The 19,250-nt window shown below is 39.4% G+C and overlaps 2 protein-coding genes across 3 annotated transcripts; one reads left to right on the top strand and one right to left on the bottom strand.

Moving 5' to 3' along the window:
- Nucleotides 1–2,995: 2,995 nt before the first annotated feature.
- Nucleotides 2,996–10,428, top strand: cib2 (calcium and integrin binding family member 2). Of its 2 annotated transcripts, XM_034534974.1 has the most exons (7): nt 2,996–3,090; nt 3,189–3,421; nt 4,789–4,823; nt 7,121–7,232; nt 8,741–8,888; nt 8,996–9,191; nt 9,578–10,428. In XM_034534974.1, exons 2-7 carry the CDS (start codon nt 3,371–3,373, stop codon nt 9,597–9,599), a joined length of 564 nt encoding a protein of 187 aa, XP_034390865.1. In that variant the 5' UTR covers nt 2,996–3,090; nt 3,189–3,370; the 3' UTR covers nt 9,600–10,428. The 2 variants fall into 2 exon arrangements, with proteins under 2 accessions (XP_034390865.1, XP_034390864.1); XM_034534973.1 differs by having other exon boundaries at nt 3,005–3,421.
- Nucleotides 10,429–12,371: 1,943 nt separating this feature from the next.
- Nucleotides 12,372–16,058, bottom strand: LOC117732379 (SH2 domain-containing protein 7-like). The gene is made up of 8 exons (XM_034535288.1): nt 15,839–16,058; nt 15,595–15,728; nt 14,966–15,132; nt 14,249–14,338; nt 13,680–13,845; nt 13,441–13,599; nt 12,646–13,323; nt 12,372–12,544 (listed from the first exon to the last, which is right to left on the bottom strand). The coding sequence occupies exons 1-8, from the start codon at nt 15,861–15,863 to the stop codon at nt 12,497–12,499; spliced, it is 1,467 nt and encodes a 488-aa protein (XP_034391179.1). The 5' UTR covers nt 15,864–16,058; the 3' UTR covers nt 12,372–12,496.
- Between the last annotated feature and the right edge of the window lie 3,192 nt (nt 16,059–19,250).

Here is a 19,250-nt window from a genome sequence, read left to right as displayed (position 1 = left end):
CAGTCTAGCAGTTACCTTATAAAAGAGACTGAAAGGAAAAAAAGAAAAAATCTTACCATCCAGCACCTTGATGTTGGGGAACATCTCAAAAACTATGTTTCTATATGATGAGTTCCTGCACACTGTACACAGAGAAAGCCATTGTGAGTTATCTTATCAAGATATTATATTCATGGGGTTGTTTTCCAATAGTCACAAAAAACATACCTGGATTAGTATAATTGTAAGTGTTGTCTTTAAGACGTATATTTTCTAGCTTCCTCAAAGGTTGAAGGCAGTGTAGGCTCTCAATGCTGTTGAAAAACATAACAATATTTTTACACAACCAATTCAGGATGTTGTCATCAAAATATTATTGGTTTTACCAGCAATGACTTATTACATTGTTTGAATACAATGTAATTAATATTATAATTATTGACATATTCACAAACTTATTAATTGGGGGAAAGCATTTGGTCAATGGTCATATTGCAATACCTGGATATGATATTACCAGCCAGGTTTAAGTGCTGTAAACTCTCACAAGTGCGTAGGGGCTCTGAAAGCACAAATGCAATATGAAATTTAAAAAAAATCATATTCATGACAGAAGTTTCCATGAAAAGTGAACATGCAGCATGGAACCAAAGAATATTTTGCTCCTGAAATCTTACCTAAATTGGAAATCCTGTTGGCAGACAACCCGAGTACAGAAAGAAGCCGAAGGGACGCTAGAGGAGCTAAATTTGTGATGTTATTTCCAGAGAGGTCCAGTTTCTCTAAACTCATACACTCCCCAATGCATCCAAGATCGTGGATTCCTGTAAGACACACAACTAATCATGAGCAACAATAATGCCTTTTTGAAGGCAATAATAGTAGATGCGGTAATTACATCTTACCAAGACCTCTCAATTTGAGAAACAGTATTGACTCCAAATCAAATTCTCCTGTCCGTGACTTGAGCAGCACTGCCGTTATCCTCTCGCAGTCCGCATCTGAAGGTATCAAGAGGAACAAGACTGCAGCATAACACACCACATCCACGTGTCTGTCCTGATATATGCAACACAACCCCAGTGTCCTTAGTTGTGAGTCAGCGCTGCAGAAGCAGAATGCTGGAAGCGTTGTGTCAGCTCCGTTTATGGCGGAACCATCAAACAACCCATACACTCATGCTGTAAACACTAAATACTACACGCACACACATACATATATATATATACACATACATACATATGTATATATATATATATATATATATATATATATACACATACATACATATATATATATATATATATATATATATATATATATATATATATATATATATATACACACACACGCGACACAAACAGGCAGACGGTGCCTGTTTGTGTGCGTGCTGCATGTTGTCGCATGTATGAATAACAACTGAGGAAGTTATATTTGGTTTAATATCCTCAGGCAGAATCTGCACATGAATACTCGAACAAATGAGGCTGAACAAATGAAACAGACTCCCTGACAGGTTGACCATGAATAATGATGCCGGGGTACATAATTTTTTTGTTTACATTTCATCCTGTGATACTTTCAGATTTATATATCACCTCATGTGTATGTATTTACTTAATGTGAAAATGAAAAGGACTAGCAGACAGGTTGCTTTAACCCCGCTACAAAAAAAGGGGGGAAACAGTCATGGTTTGGACAAGTAGGGCCATCAAACACATCTTGGAACTCACAGAAAGAAATAATACAGAAAATGTGACGGTGTTTAGCTTAGCTCGACACCAGTAAGTGTTGTTAGCTAACGTTAGTAGCCGCCTGTTTCTTGGCTTCGACTGCGTGATTTCTCGGGCACGAATCAGCCGGATGAGAGTGGGTGGGTTAGTTAATTAAATTATAATTGTTCATGTCTCATCTGACGATGCCTCGCGCGCACAATGTTATGTGACGAACGAGGCGCTGCTAGCTCCGCGTTAGCTGCAGCCGCGGCTAGCTAGCGCGGACCGCTGGCGGGTAGCATAGCAACAAGCTATCCGTCACAACTTACCTTGATCTTTCTCTCGCTTCGAGTCCATCGCGGCCAACTTTAAGACTTTGAAAGCTACTTATCGCACTAAAAGGCGACGGTTTTAATCAACGCAATGAAAAGGGACAAGGCGGTGATTGTTTTTTTGGGGGGGTGAATGTAAAACTGGCATCTGTCCTGGGGTGCAGTCAGGACACGCTCACTGTGCTGCAGCAGCACGCAGGTGGATGAGACCGACTGTGCCGCGGAGACGGAGGCGATGCTCTCCGTCAAAGCGAGGACGAGGACGGGGGGATCGTTGCAGTATTTGTTAGATGTTGTGTTTGTGCAACAGGTTCGTGGAAATGAAAAGTGTTTTATTTGTACACAGCGATGACAAATCATTTACTCATGTTTTGTGTGTGTTGTTGTGTATGTGTATGCTGACGTTGCTCAATTAATTAAATCAAGAGGATGGAAAATAGATGATCTTTTAAATCAGCGGTGAAGTAATCCATGTAAATATGCATTTCTAATATAATTGCATTTGTTTACAAAATAAAAGAGATGACAAAAAGGTTTGTGTTTGTAGTACTTATATACAAATTACCAATGATGGGAAGTAACTTTTATTATTTACTCAGTTTGAGTATTTTTATTATAATAACTAGACACTACATTTTAGATGGAACATTCAAAGGATACTACAGTTATTTGGGCGCATATGTGACATCTACCCTTAGCCTATACTTTGCAGATTAAGAGCTTATAAACAACATATACAAATAATAATAGTAATAATATTGATGATGATAGTAGTAGGCATAATGACTCATACATTTTCCACCACTGCACGTTACACCCCACTTTTGTCTTCACCCAAAATACAATGACGTACGTTGACGTGCAACTGCATACAAAGCTGTAGTATTCAATTCCATGTTTGGTTTTGTTAAGATGACGCAACCCACACATTATAGACAGCATCTTCATTACCAGCAGGTTCTAGATTATGTATGTATTTATTTACCTGAGTTCCTATTGGTTTGCCTGTGGCTCTGGTGGAGCAGCTGCCTGCCTGCCTGCCGCACATCCGTCTGCAGCTCCAGGTCTCCGCATGCAACCTCCACTGGCTCCGACTCTGGACACTGGTTTTCTACTTTTCTTTTCATTTTCATGTTTTTCTTGCATCCCCTACGCTTTACAGGCATGGCGGACATCTCCTGTAAGGACAACAGCAACAACCAGTCTTAAGAGTTTGCAACGTCGTCAGCCCATCCTGTGCGGAGACGTTGTCTTTGCCGCGGACCCCTACATGCCTTTCATTGAGAAAAGGCTTCGGACTTTCAGTGTTGTGAATGTTTACGAGCAACACATTACCTGATTAAGATGGGAAACAAGCAAACGATATTTACCGACGAGCAACTTGATGCCTACCAGGTAAGTCTATACCTGCAGATTGTTGGAAGAGTGTTGTCCAACCCCTGAGTCAAAAAAAACATGTTAAAGCATAAAAGAAGTATATACGTAGACTGTAAATCGAGAATAATGCTTATATACACCGTTGTAATGCTCGTACTTATTATGTGTCAGTTTTTAAAGACTTAATTGCATGAATGTTACATTACATTTTTTTTACTATTCCATGACTTTATTATTATATATCACTATTTATATTTCCCCCTGATATTAGCCATGTCTTGATTTGACTGTGTAAAGCAAATAGTACTGATAAGCTTGTGAGATTGAGAAAAAGGCTCATGGATGAGTATATGGATCATTAGTACCATATTGCTCTGATCCCCATCAAATAATGATAGGCAATAATCAATTTTCCGTCAGTTAGGACTGTTTAAATATTTAAATATTTACGCAGTCTAGATTGGTGCGAACAGAAGGTGTCGATTTCACTGCAAACTGGTGGCTTTTGTGCCCCTATTTGAGAAGATCTTGCCCTTTGATCCCAATAATCCAGGTTTTCCTTGGAAGAAACACATCCTTGTGTGCACAGGTTTATCATGTGTCAATAATTGATGCCAAACCGGTGTGACATGCTGTGAAACTCTACGCTCGGGAGACAGTTTGTTTCTCAAGAGCCTCTCTGGTTACTCCTGCTGCTTTTAACACAATGTGGCTTTCTGTTTGCATTAGTTTTTGTCTTTGTGTTTTGTCTTATTTTTCTAGCATCAGATATTTAAGGTTTAACACCTAGCCTGATATCAAGTGAGAGAACTTGTTTGTTTCGTTGTTTACCACCCACCGACTTACTAATGGTGTAATCTTACACAATGGAGACAAGGTTATGATGAACAGTTATTGCTTTACATATACAATTATCTTGAACACAAATATCTTCAGTGGGACTGTTTTGAGTGAATAGATCTGTCTAGAGCTCGGCTTCTTTGCTGTGCTTCTCACAGTCTCGAGCACAGCTGAGACAGAGTGATACCAGGGAAAATGTAAAGTCAAGTGCTTTTCTGTAGGGCTGTTGGATGATGCGTGCCAACATATGCATGTGAGACAACAGATAATGTTCCTTATGCCACATATTTCCTATTGCAAGTGGCAGGTTGACAACGCGCACGTACGTCATCATTTAAGAGATACCTCGTAGTCTAGTCTTCAGTAAGAGTTGTGACCTCAGAGAAACCGTGTTGTTTTATGTGATTCACAGATGTGTCATTGAGAGTGTTTTATAAAATGTGTAAATATCTATTGTATCATAAATAATTTGCCATGCAGTCTTTTATCAAAAGTCCCTGATTCTTATATTTATGTTTTGATATGTTGTTTTTATCTTGTTGCAGGACTGTACATTTTTCACCCGCAAAGAAATTCTGCGGTAAGACTTTTTTTAATCAACTCTGATGCACATGTTTTTTTAATTGTTTTTTAAAATGTAACCAGCACTGTAACTAGGTTATAAGCCACTTGCTCTAACCATAAGATTAGCCTAAACATAATTATATTGGTGTTTAACATATCATTTATATATTTACATTTATAGTTCAGTGACTAATAAATGTCCTTGTATGGACTGGCATCCTAAATGATCTTCTTAACAACCCATTGATGATCTTCTTTTTGCTCCCCATCAACTTAACATCTCAGCAAACATAAACAGTCTGCAGCATAACAGCCAATCTCGACGCTTGCAATTGTACCTAGAAATGTCACAGAATGTGCATTGATGGTTCAGGGAGCTTAAATCTTAATCTTAAGGTGTTTGTCAATGAAGATCTAGAAGGCTCTGTCCTGTAGCATCAGTATGTTACCTAAACCTTTGAAAGTCATGTTGACCTTTTGACTGTGGTGTTGTTTTCAGTGTCACATTTCTACCTCTTTCGACATGTGCAACACTCAACACTTACAAACATTAAATAAATATCTATACTCTTAGTAATTGGGGGAAGGTATCATGACTCGTTTAATCGAATTGGCCAATGATGCTTGTGTTTCAGGACCATGTTGGAAGACACATTGTAGGAGCCAAGTTATGTCTGTGTATTATATGTTTGGAGCCTATCTCAGGTTGACCAGTATTAGTGTGGCAGGTAGTTTATATATGGGGCACAGGTGCAACTGACAGAGGTAATGATGTATGGGTGACAGGGAGATCGCACGTTTTACCGCAAGCAAGACATACCAGAGGGAGACCATGAAATTAGTATAAATACAGTTTTATTGTCAGTAGAGAACTGTAATTAAACGAGAACCTCACCCAACGATACAAATGGCCTGGAACCTCTTTGTTAAAGCGAGTAAAGAACAGGATCTTCGAGGACGGAAATCAGTCACTACCCACATAGCTACTAATCGAAAAGCTGACACTCAAGAATGTTGCAGTGTAACATTAGAAAAGGATGAGAATCACAAGAATTGGGGATCTGATTTATGCAGTAAAGATAGTTTTTTAAATGAAATCTCGAACAATAAGACATTGAAGTCATGTAAGCATTGGTAACTGTCTTCTAAAATTACACAAACTATCAAGAACTAATGAAGGATTCATGTTCATATTACAAAACAGATTGGATTCTGGATAAGAACAGAAACATGCTTGTTTGATCCTACATTTATTAGATGATACAATCACTACCCTACTTTAAAACCACATAAGCCCACATTTTCCTTTCAGCAGGACTCTCCTCTTTTAATTTCTTTCTCACAAAACAAAATATTTGTGTTTTTTTTCTTCCTTTTCCAACAAATAGTATGCATGTACTTGTTCCTCATTAGTGCAATTGGCTTTGATTCCAAGGACATCATTGAACTGGAAACAAAATTGACAATCAGCAGAGGGCGTGATTTGGTCCTTCACTTTACAGCCTTCATAAAACACTTCTTATTTCTGTGTCCAGCTGCAATGGTGATGTCATAAGGATTTGAACCCCTCAGTCATATCACTAGATTAAAACATTTCAGTTATTCTGTTTCTTGTGTAATTGTTTTGGAAGTTAAATCTAATGTTACGAGGCCAACTTTGCAGAGGCTGTACAATCCAAACAATTTCCACGGTCATGGCACATAATAACTGCAGGTTTACCCGCTCATTTCTTGCGGTGTACCAATGAAGCTCCATCATTTTGACAGGTTTATTTAATTTAATTGGAGTGAGTTTGTCCTCTAGGAACAGTGTTCCGGCTGATAGGTGGCGCTGCTCTGGCAACGCAGCTACCCCATGATGGGATTAGGCAAAGGACAGTGTAGATAAGCACACACTCTCACAACGTTGTGTCTTTTATCATTCACACAGTCTCTGATATTGTTTTCAATAATGAATGACATACAATTCAAGGTTTTCAAAGCACAATCCAAAAGGGTCAGAAGAGAGAATGAGTAAGTACATGACCGCACCAAATTAGTTGTCCTCTAACATTCTATAGACAACAATTTCCCCCAGGATAAATATCTTTTATATATCTTTTTTTTGTTTTTTTTTGTTTATTGTTCAAATGTTTTCCACATATATACATAGCCTGTCAAATGTATCACACATGAAAGTATATCTCATCTTATCTTGAGGTAAATTAAAGCTTGTTTCATATTGTTACGTGTCAGTGTTGTGTGTATATTAAACCAGAATCTATATATATTATTGTATATTATATTATATATATTTTATATATTTTTTTCTAGGTTGCATGGCAGATATCATGAGTTGGCTCCACATCTTGTACCGATGGACTACACCAAAGATCCTGATTGTAAAGTGCCTTTAGCCTTAATAGTCAACATGCCAGAGTTAAAGGTAAAACACCTACTTTTCCATACACCTTGCAAGTCCTTTTTCCTAATGGATCAGCCACACTTTTCTTTTCACCCGCAGCGTGTATATCTGTGTTGTGTTTTCTTATTTTGGATTGTGCTATAAGGACACTAAAACAAATGCGGCACCCACAACTTATGTGGGCAGACACCTAATCAATACACACTCTCTTTCAGCAGACAGAATTGATTTCTAACCATCGTCATCACTGATCTGATTGTATGACACCACTCTGTGAGCTCATGAAAGTTAATGTGCCATGAAACGCTCAGCCTTTCTATTCGGACTGATGCACACCCACCTATTTTAAAGCACCTGCCATTTGAAAAGAACATCCAGGAATCTTGGATTTTGCATGTTGTGTAACATTGCAGCCACATTTACTTCCACTCTTCTCCTGCACACCAGACACAAATACCACTCAATTTCATATGGAGTCCTTATTCACCAAGGGTTCAGCACAGAGACGTACAATGTGGCCCTTGTCTGTAAAACAGTCACATGATTGCATGGCTTGAAGGGAAGGTGGGGAGGAAGATGGAGACCACTCAAGGCAGGGTTGATGAGACCTAGACGATACGCAATCCCCCAAAGTGCTCTACAGCTTCATAACCATAAATACACTCATATCATAGTTGTAATGAGCTGGGCTGAGTTGACTGGATGATACTGGCTCTGACAAGTCTCAGGATATGCAGTTAAACATGGCATTGCCCGAGGAGGCTGATGGCTGTTTATACAAATGGTGTCACGGATCGAAGACCAAGGACCCAAGCACAATGGACAAAACAGAGTAAGCAAATAATAATCCTTTACTGGAGTAACAGCAGGAACAGAACAGAAACAGGGACACAGACTATGGAACGCTGGAGAACTTGGTCTCAAAACACAAGACAATCTGGCAGAGGACAAGTGCAAGTGAGGGAACCTAAGTAGTGAGTGACTAACGAGGGAATGGGTTGCAGGTGAGATGGGCGTGAGAACCATGTGAAGGGAATGAAGGATGATCAGGTGTGAATGACCGGGTCTGAAATGACAAGAGAGTTAATAAACAAACAGATATAATGAAAACAACTATTAACAGAAAGAAGGTGTGGAGCTGAACTGTTACAAATCGGTTATTTTGCTGATCTTATATTAAGCTCAAACATGCTAATCGTCCTCTGGAGAACAGCTGTGTGTATATTAGATACAAGTACAGAGTTAGTGAGATTCCAGGTCTCTTCAGTGGGAATTTATTGCGTCAAATAAGCTACTTACCTGGGATATAAAATCTTTAGTAGCAACTTATGGTTGAGCAACGGAGGTGAAAATAATGGCTTCAGCAAAGAGCGGCAGTCAGCCCTTTTCAGATAAACCCTGTGATCAGCAGAAAACACCTACCAGTTTATACCTCTGCAGATCTGTTTTCTCATCCAAACCACTTGGTATTTACATTAAAGAGTGGCATCCTTTGTACTGATCTATGTTGTCATCCCCTTCATCTGTAGGAAAACCCCTTCTGCAGCAGGATTGTAGAGGCTTTCTCAGAGGATGGGATGGGTAATCTCAGCTTCAATGAATTTGTGGACATGTTTTCAGTCCTCAGTGAAATGGCTCCTAGAGAGCTGAAGGCAATATATGCCTTCAAAATATACGGTAATGACGAATTTCTAAAACAACCCATTATCATTATTTCAATTTCAAATGATTTGATCAAATGAAAATGTGTTGGTTCTTTTGTTATACATCTCTGTTGCCCACAGATTTCAATGTGGATAATTACCTGTGCAAAGAGGACCTGGAAAAGACTCTGAATAGGCTGACGAAGGAGGAGTTGACTCCTGAAGAGGTGCAGCTTGTGTGTGAGAAAGCCATCGAGGAGGCGGATTTAGACGGAGACAACAAACTCTCTTTTGCTGACTTTGAAAATATGATTACGAGGGCTCCTGACTTTTTAAGGTGATTAAATGTTCGAGGAATTTATCAACACGTTGTATACACCTCATTATATATGACAAGCATTGGCCCTTTAAAATCAGATCATTCATGCATTAGCCTGCATGCTGCAGCACTGTGAGCTGTGGACCTGGTTACTTACAGTTTTCATTCACTAGATGGTTGGTGATCATTTATATCATTTAACTATCAGCCTCCATGCAGAGCCACCGCTATGCACATTTGCTTATTTGAATGGCCTGTGGACTGTCTGTTGGCACTGCAATGGACTGGATGCCATGAATGCACTCAGCATTCCTGTGTGTTTATTCACCTCTACAGTAAGTCAGTGTCTTAACATGCACAATGACTAATACCAGTCTCTCATATTGTCTCTTTTGTCACATCAGTACCTTCCATATACGAATCTGAGAGGGCTCCGTGGAAGGTTTCCAAGGTCGACAGCGTGGTGAACCTCAGGACTCTACCGGCACCCTATCATGGCCACAACACAGTGCCTGTCTCCCAATCCCAACGTCAAAACAAATCTGACCTCCCCAAGCAAAATACTGAATTCCAAGGACCTGTTATTTCTTTACTCGATAAAAATGTATTTTCCTTTTACGACATATGAAAGGGCTTGACCTGGATTGGTCTCTTTTTGGGAGAAAGACTATTCATTCCACATTTTATGGTTGAATCATGGTCAGTGAAACAAATGGGAAAAGAGCCAGACTCTGGACTGATGCATAAAAAGCTCATCTACCTACAGTATATTGCACATGAGATACCCCCAGTGAAGTCTTCCTACACACTAGAAATTGTATTCATAAGGCTACGGTAAAAAGTTGAAGTTAATGAAAGCACAGCATTGGTATTAAGGGCATACAGCTATTTTATACGAGCAATGCAATATGTGTATTGCTCTGAACATTTTGGGTTGGGTTTTTTGCATGTGGAACTGATGATGACGACAATCATATCTTACTGTTCTCCAGTTACATAAAGGGCTCTGTTGTCTGATGTCACATGGTGATAGCTTTTTTCTGCCTCGGCCATTATCATTAAATACAGCCATCTTTTGGATATACTTGTTACAGTATTTAATGTGACTTCAGGTATTTGTCTTACTTAGAATAAATTTGTTTTTCTGTCTTGATTTTGTTTTTGGTGAATGGATTTGTGATGTAAATTGTTGTCACTGAAAAAGCATGAAATTATCCTTGTTGTTGTTAACCAAAAATGAATAATTTCAACTCAATGGACTGACCTGCAACTTTAATTCAGTTCAGTAATGTCTCGTCCATATAACCAGTTTACCTCAACCCACCCATCGACGATGATAAGGCGCGTGCACAGCAAAGATCAGGAATCAACTCCATCTCTACATAGCCCCTCATATGAGCACTAATACCTTGTTAAGCATGATGTGATCATTTGAAGTGAGCTGCCTCAGCCCGCACAAGCATGAATACTGCACACACAGTTAATGATCCTGCACACACAGTTAATCTCAATGGGAAAGCTGCAGGAAATGGCGTCGGTCATGTTGTTTGATTAATCCTGGTTTCTTTGCTGTGGGGTACAGATTTGCATCAGATGCATATGGAGTACAGTATGGAATACAATGAACTATATACGTTATCAGCTTAGGTTTTACTCGTGAGTCATACTGTGGACATCAGAGAATTGTCTTCATCAGCTAAGAGTCACATCCAAGACATCTTTATGTCTTTGCTGCCAAGTGCAATGGCAGCAAAACAAGTAGGACCTGGTTAATTGAGGCTTAGTCTGACAAATTGAAATTGAGACACTGGCTGCAACATAACTTCATCTCAAATGTGTTGTGAGGCAATAGTCTCTCCTGTGTCAGCTATATTGACGAAACGACTACAACATTCACTTTGTTAGTTCAGTCTGGATCTTGCAGATCACCATCAAAACTCAAGTGTACGAAACAGCCATGGTGGTGGATGGTATCATTATTCTCACGCACACTGCCAGCTAAGAAAAATTAGGAAAAGCTGATACTGAGTGTCTTAATTTGCCTGAAAGGGTCGATGTTGGAGTCAGTTAAACACTGTGCAGTCATCAGAGCAGCCTGTTAATTCTTCCTTTATCTCCAGACCCCTTTATGAGGCCAGCACCAAATATTCAGGGCAATGCAGTGCTGATTGTGTGGCTTCATTAATTACAGGTCTCACAGAGAACATCTGTTTAATTATGATTCCAGCAGAGAAGCTTCTGGTGCACTGTGATACTGCAGCCGTAAAGCAGCCATTATTCAAAGCAAGTTTCAGTAAGTTTCTGTGGTGGAGCGGGGCCAAACAGTGTGTGAAACCCATTGACTTCACTCCACAAGACCTCGTCTGTTTTAATTTGATAGGATTTAAGATGGTGTCTTATGCTTTCACAGCGCGACCACACTGGAGATCTGACAAACTGCTCGATGGCAGATAGAGATATTTTCTGTGTATCAAAATATCCTTTTATTTCTATTTCTTAACATTTTTAAACCCTACCCTATTTAACAGAATTTAAGTAACAGTTACACTTATGTAATACTACAACTTTCCCTGTGAAGCCTCTGTAGCTGGTGTATTAACTAATAATAAGGGACTGATACAATATAACAAAGTTGTTATCAAAGATATGTTTACCATTCTATATGAATATGAATATTACGTATTTTAGGTACGTATTATTTCCATACACCTGCCACCCATGTTCTACATAAAGTACTGCATCTGTACCTGTATTTAATCACTTGTAAAGCTAACTATGACCATGGAAAGCATTCAAGTACAGAAAGGTTATAATGTCGTTGCATTCCATTAAAACTATATTTAGAGAGCAAAAGAACAGTAGATGATAGGAGATAATAAACTCCATTTCAACATATTTGACACACTTCCTCAATATAGTTGTATGCAGACTTATAAAATCTCTATGCAAATAAAGTTTCCTGTGAATGAAGTGCAGCATTGATGGTTGCAGCCTGTACGCACAATGCCTTTACTGATTACTGTACACCCTTTTTGTCTGAAGAAAAGAATCATGAGTAAATATTTTTTCCCTTTTGAATATGTCATTTATTTCAAGAAAATCTAAATCTCTCTACAGAATATATATATATATATATATATATATATATATATATATATATATATATATATATATATATAAAATACAGAAAATGTCATTTGAAAAGGTATGAAGAAGCCCCACATTGAAAAGAAGCTTTCACAGAGTGTATATTAGGTAGGCCCACTGTAATGTCAGAGAAAAACTAGTGAACATTTTTATTAGTAGCTGGTAAGATAACATCTTCACAATTTCCTCTTGACCTCAGGGAACAGCCACTTCCATGTATCATTCTGCAGGAGGTAAAACAGAGTTAATCAATACAGAAAATAGGATCAACATTGAATACAACCTTTCGAGTATTTAAATGAAAGCTTTTGACAACACTACTAACCTTTAACCCACTGTATGAGTGTTTATGTTTGGGTCTGATGTCCTTCACAGACTCATAAGTGTTGCTGTTGGGTTCAGGTGTAGCTGCGTCCTCGTGGCCAGGGATGAGCTCATATGTGTTGTCATGAGGGAAGCGGCCAACAACGGCTTCATTGGGGACCTCAGCGTATCTGGTCCCAGAGGATGTAGTGTGTGGACTACCAGGCCGGCCAGCCATGTGATAGACAGCACTGCCACTAATGTATTCTGGGCTGTGGCTGCTGCTTGCTCTGTTGCTGGAGTCTGTCCTCTCTGGCAGTGGGCCAAAGGAAGTGGTTTGTCTGATGGGTTTCGGGGAAAGTCTCGGAGGAGTGTGGGGGGGTGCACTCAGCCTGTAAGACTGCTCTCCTTCAGAGATGTTGCCCAGAAGCGGAAGAGACCCGCTCTTGCTCTCCAGCAGGCTGAGCTCAGAGTAAACAGACTGTGCTCCGGATGGAGGACTACACCTCCTCTGATCCTGGGTTGTGGATCTCTCAGCTCTCCCAATATTATCTCCTGGGAAATTGTCCTGGCAAATGTGTTGAAATATCGGGATCTCCCTTGGGGATTGCTTCCTGAGCTGAGCATACAAAACCCTGTCCGGGTCATTCAGGGGGTCACTCGCAAGGGGCCTGCTCCTCCAAGGCAAAGGTGGTACTTCCTGTTATACAAAACAAGCCAGGTTCTAAAAGTCAGCTTGGAGGTATTAATACAGCAACAATGTCCATGTCATATATACATCAGAATAATCTTCTTCTATATCACGGACTATACTTGCCTCCAGTGTCCTGTTGCTCTTTGGTGGCCGTGCAGGCGGCTGCCCTGAGGCCGAGTTAATTTGTGGTTTTTCCATGTTGTTCACAGCTCTGACATTGGCCACAGGCCAATCTTCTTTAGGGCTAACCTGTATGATATCATAGAGCTCTTTGTCCAGTGCCTGCAAGAACAAAACATCAGTTAGACCTTCATTCTCTATCAACTTTACTGAGAGAAAGTGACTCAGGGGTTTTGCCTCGCCTCAAAACACGAAGATGCCAGGTACTCTCCAAACGGCTGAATGGGGCTTGACGTGTAGTATTCTATGAGATCAGAGACTGAGTTGTGCCCCTCAGTGTCTCCACACACTAAAAACTGGCCCGATTCACTTTGGTTTATCACGAAATGTCGACACCGATCTCTGCCTCTGCAACAGGAAATTAAAATGAATTAGATTAAAAAAACAGAAAACAGAATGGGTTCCTTCTTCTGAAAAAAAACAATTTAAATGGAAGTTTGATTAAAATCACTGAAATGAGATCTGTGAATAAGAAAGAAGAAGCAAAAAAGAAAGTACGATGTTTCATTTGGAGCTCTTTGAAATACTCATTACATAATGCACTTTAACATTTGTAGAGCAGTATCCATTTGTGAAGATGTACGTACATGCCCATCAATATTATAAGCAAGCATTGTAATAAATAATAATAAATGTAATGCATTGAATACAGGAATGATTGCATTCAGAAACATTAATGTATAGAGATTCATTTTAAATAAGCTCACTGAAAAGCACAATCAGAGGTTGTTTAGAGTAAACCAACACTCACTTATAAGACAGTATGTATCCGATGACCTTTTCACTGAGGCGGATCAGGAAACAGCCAAGCTCCTTTTCTCTGAGTATTTCTTCAGCCTCCCTGTAGATAGATCGCAAACAACTTTAAAACACAAACTGAAAAGGGTTTCCCAGAAGCCCAATTGGGCTTGAGTTTACAGGAACAGTGAGGCTGATTTTAAACAGAGTTAGGCGGATTACGTATTTCCCCTTGGAAATTACATTGCATTAAAAGGAAAATCCATTCGGTTTCAGGTCATTTGCACAAACCATGTCATCTACCAATGCACCGGTTCTGTAGGTGTCTACTGTATGTCTGCCAGAGGATTCGATTTACATGTCTGCTCTACGAAAATGTCACTGCACCTGATGTATATGCTGATTTAAGATTATACAGCCTACATAATAACCTACAATTATTTTCCTTACAAATAAAATATACTTTGTATATAAAAAATGCAGCAGGTCACTGGTTACTACTCTGTAATATAATTGTATATATATAGTTATCTATTAGAAAAATATAGTAGTTCTCTATAGAAATAGAATATATAGCACTTCGGAAAATGTAATTTCTTAGTTTTTTATTATATATTACAACTATTCTAATATTGATTAATATTGTTAATATTAATTATGTTAAAGTATATTCTTAACCTTAATCTTAACCATGACAATTTAATGAAATGTTTCCTCAATAAATACTTACTTTCTTGTGATGAAGCCCAGGAACCACGTGGGGAACAAGCCGTTGTGGACGATGAGTGGCACTTGAGTCTCGATGAACCACTTTGAAGCCAGTTCCCTGAGTCTTCCTTCAGTCCCTTCAACATGAGAGTCAGCTGTTGGTTCCCTTTGCTCCATCCTTGCCTGGGCCTTATCAAAAATACACAGAGAGCCGATGAAGACAACCAGTATTCATTTCAAAAAACATATGCAGCGAGAATGCATTTTAACCGACTAATTTGTTTATTTTCCGGGAGGCGTCAACCTTAAAATAGCTCAACATTTTCATTGTTGCAGGAAATAACATTTTCAGTCAGTGTGTACGTCATCGTGCATTTTAACATACTGTATATTATTTATTTAGTGTTAAGTAACAATGTTTAATTATTTAATTTAACATAATTAAAGCTATTCAGAATTCACAATGTCCAAAGTCCATTCTACAAATAAGGCTGTGTTTGCCTTTTCATCCATAAGACTTATGATCACATGGACCTCCTCTGCTGCAATGTCACACTGATGCTACGCAAACTTCTACTTTGCATGGGGGTTATGTGGTTAAAAAGTTAGTCATTAAAGCAGGAGGGGACCAGTTCTGGTGACAGTACTCACCTTGAAGCAAAACGTCCTGAGGCAGGGAGATTTTGTATGTCTCTGGTCTTTTGCCCGTGACCATAAAAAGTGGCAGATCCTCTCAGATCTGGGTTTCTGTTGTCTGTGCAGCACGCAGCAATTTCTTTCAATCCCTAAAAAAAAGATGGACAATTACAAATTGGTTTTCAGCTGTATGTAATGTAAATCTCAAAAACTGTTATACGACGTGAGTTATTTGTGTTAGTTGAGATGCAGTACGTACCTTTGTATGTCATTTCAGCAAACATTCAAATGCTTCTCTCAACTTGATCTGAGGGAGTGTGACCCGACAGGGAGATATAGACAAATGACATTTACTATTACACATATTTTTCCGTACGCTTGGAAAGTGCTGCTCGGCAACCAGACAGCAGAGTTCATGCAGCTCATTTGCATGAGAGAGACGTCTGAACAAAGCTGTAGCTTCCTGAAGAGAAACGGAAAGTAAGCTGCGGTTTTCGTGCACATGAGTGCAAGGGGAGATGTTTTACCCACAGGCGGTTTGATTACTGTAGTAAAGGGTAGATAAGTTGCGTCAGCAGTGGATCTTCTGTGTTTTCTGACCTGGTTTGTCATGGCTGACAAGATAGGAGAAAATGTGTGAACAAATGGAAATGTTTGGGAAGATCTACAGATACATTAAAGGGCATACACAACACTAATAAGATGAGATATTTCCCAGCCTTGATTTTAAGATTGTCATAAAAACAAATTACTAACTCATTCCCCCATGGCAGAGACGGTCGTTGTGAATCATTTTTTCTGCTGGTTCCTGCTCAGTGGTGAGCAATAAGAACTCCCTCAGGGGGAGAGACCATAACCAGAAAAAGTTAATATCATACTGAGCGGGATGAGAATGAGATCTCAGCATTCCCCAAAGATAACGTTGCTCCAACTTTGATCTCAGAAGACACACTGCTGCTTTTCCCGATAAGCACCTGAGCGAACCTTTCTCTGAAACTTTGATCAGTGTCATTCTCAATGTCTGCAAAGTGGATTCTTTCTCAAATGTTCATATAGTAGAAATTAAAAGCCTATTATCGATCGACTCAGCCACTGTTTACGCAATAATTGTACCTCTATGTTTCATGTATGACTAAGTATTGCGACATGACCATGCCATAGAATTTCAACATCATCTCAACAAATGTCAGTTTTAAACTTCTTTGTGAGTCATTATGTGTTCCTCCGGGGGCATTGAGAGGTTTAGGGTCAAATGTTATCACTGTTTCCGTGTTTGCAAATATCCAATGTTACAGGCAGCGTAACGTGCTATATATAGTGACCAGTTATCAATGTGCGAACAACATAACAACATCATAGAAAAGGAGGCAGAGTTATCAGACAGTTACCAGACAAAAGGCTCAGTCTTCTGGCGACATACCTATAAGGGGATGTGCGTCTGTTAAAGTTCACAAGTCAGTTGAGGTTTGTAAAATGTCATTTCAACAAAACCTCAGCACATCACCTTTAAATCGGAGGATTAAACAAGCATTCTCACAAATAACCTAGTAATTTCAATTAAATTCAATTCAGTTTATTGTGTATAGCCCAATATCACAAATTACAAATTTGCCTCAGAGGGCTTTACAATCTGTACACATACGACATCCCTGTCCCAGGACCTCACATCGGATCAGGAAAAACTCCCCAAAAATAACCTTTCACAGGGAATAAAGGGAAGAAACCTTCAGGAGAGCAACAGAGGAGGATCCCTCTCCCCGGATGGACATATGCAATAGATGTCATGTGTACAGAATGAACAGCATTTACAAACTGACATAAATACATTACATGAATATGACAATGTATGAATGGAACTCCAATCCATGAAACAGAAGGAGGTAGAGAGGAGGGGGGGCGGGGCGCATCAGCAGGGCCAACGCGGGAGGCCGGTTCACCAGGCATCAGACACCTCCAGGTCCAATGGACCCTATGAGACGTGAAGTCACAATGACTCCGGGGAGGAAGCAGAGTTAATAAGGTGCAATGGAGAGATGTAAATTCATCCATAAGGAGAGAGAGAAGAGGAGATAGGTGCTCAGTGTATCCTAAAACATCCCCCAGCAGCCTATAAGCCTATAGCAGCATATCAAGGGGCTCGACCAGGGCAAACCTGATTCAGCCCTAACTATAAGCACTATCAAACAGGAAAGTCTTAAGTCTATTCTTGAATGAGGTGACTGTGTCTGCCTCCCGGACTGAAAGTGGAAGCTGGTTCCATAAAAGAGGAGCTTGATAACTGAAGGCTCTTGCTCCCATCCTACTTTTTAGGACTCTAGGAACCACAAGTAGCCCCGCATTTAGTGAGCGCAGCTCTCTAGTGGGGCAATATGGTACTACAAGCTCCTTAAGATATGATGGTGCATCACCAATCAAGGCTTTGGAGAATAATTTTAATTCAGTAAGCCAAGGTTCAGCCTGACCAACATAATAACATAAGAAAACAAGTTAGCTATGTTGTTGTTGGGTTTCACTGTTGTTTCAATACATGAGTCATACATGTCTAGGACACACATAAATCGTGTCTGAGCATGTTCACATCTACAACCATCAATAGGCCTGAAGTTTGTTGAACGGCTTTCTGCAGCTTCAGAATAAACTCTGAGCCCAGTAGGAATTATTCCAACAGATTAATCTCTGTTATAGACCTCCATTGTTTAGTATAAGTCTGTGAATAACCAAGTTAAGCACATGTCAACATCACAGATTTTACCTTGGTGATACAACTGCTGTGAACTAGATTGATTTATTGATAAATATACTGTAGCTCCAAGAAAGAGTGAAAGAGTGATAACTAATTTAATGTTACATACTGTAATGAAATGATCTTGTATTTCAATGCATCCCCTTTCAACTTCATAATTTCTAGTTACTCTAGTTCTAGTTACAGTACTAGTTACGTATCACTATTTAAATACAAACCATACAAGGAGTTTATTAAAGGCCCAGCAGAGGTTGTACTTCCTGTGCCAGCTCAGGAAGTACCTGCCCTCCATCCTGGACTTGTACACCTCCAGAGTCAGGAAGTGGGCTGGAAAGATTACTACAGACCCTTCACACCCTGGACACGAGCTGCTCCAACTCCTCCCCTCTGGTAGGTGCTACAGAGCACTGTACGCCAAAACCACCAGACACAGGAACAGCTTCTTCCCACTGGTCGTCACTCTGTTGAACAATTAATCACCTCCATCTGCACTACTTGCACTATTTACCACCTTTCTGCACTACATCCCCAATTCACTGTTGTTGTTGTTGTATATATGTATCCTGTCATTTGTAATTTAAATATATGTATGTACAATGAGAGCATACGTGTAACCGGAGTCAAAGTCCATGTATGTGCACACATACATGGTCAATAAAGCTGATTCTGATTCTGAATCTGAAATGTGACATATTGTATAAAGTAAACCACACCAACAGTATATGTAGCATTTACAATTAGCATACAATATTAAAGAATGATGTATATATTAACACATCCACAACAATATATATTATTAAAATAATGTAAGACTGACAGGACCCATCATTCTGCATAACATGGACGTTTACTGTAAATACTTTAGGTAGGTTTTGCTGCTCATAGTTCAGTACTTTTACTACGACTTTTGAATGGAAGACTTTTATTT

This window comes from Cyclopterus lumpus, chromosome 6 (genome assembly GCF_009769545.1).
Source record: "Cyclopterus lumpus isolate fCycLum1 chromosome 6, fCycLum1.pri, whole genome shotgun sequence".
Taxonomy (NCBI): domain Eukaryota; kingdom Metazoa; phylum Chordata; class Actinopteri; order Perciformes; family Cyclopteridae; genus Cyclopterus; species Cyclopterus lumpus.
The sequence above is the reverse complement of the archived record's forward strand: the minus strand, read 5'-3'. Positions and strand labels throughout refer to the sequence as shown.

Excerpts from the sequence above, each read along its gene's own strand:
- cib2 (XM_034534974.1), top strand. The coding sequence starts at position 3,371 with ATGGGAAACAAGCAAACGATATTTACCGACGAGCAACTTGATGCCTAC. Across the intron at positions 3,422-4,788 it reads AGCAACTTGATGCCTACCAG|GACTGTACATTTTTCACCCG; the intron begins GTAAGTCTATAC and ends ATCTTGTTGCAG. Across the intron at positions 9,192-9,577 it reads AGGGCTCCTGACTTTTTAAG|TACCTTCCATATACGAATCT; the intron begins GTGATTAAATGT and ends TTGTCACATCAG.
- LOC117732379 (XM_034535288.1), bottom strand. The coding sequence starts at position 15,863 with ATGTTTGCTGAAATGACATACAAAG. Across the intron at positions 14,339-14,965 it reads CTGGGCTTCATCACAAGAAA|GGAGGCTGAAGAAATACTCA; the intron begins GTAAGTATTTAT and ends ATCTATCTACAG. Across the intron at positions 12,545-12,645 it reads ACTCATACAGTGGGTTAAAG|AATGATACATGGAAGTGGCT; the intron begins GTTAGTAGTGTT and ends TACCTCCTGCAG.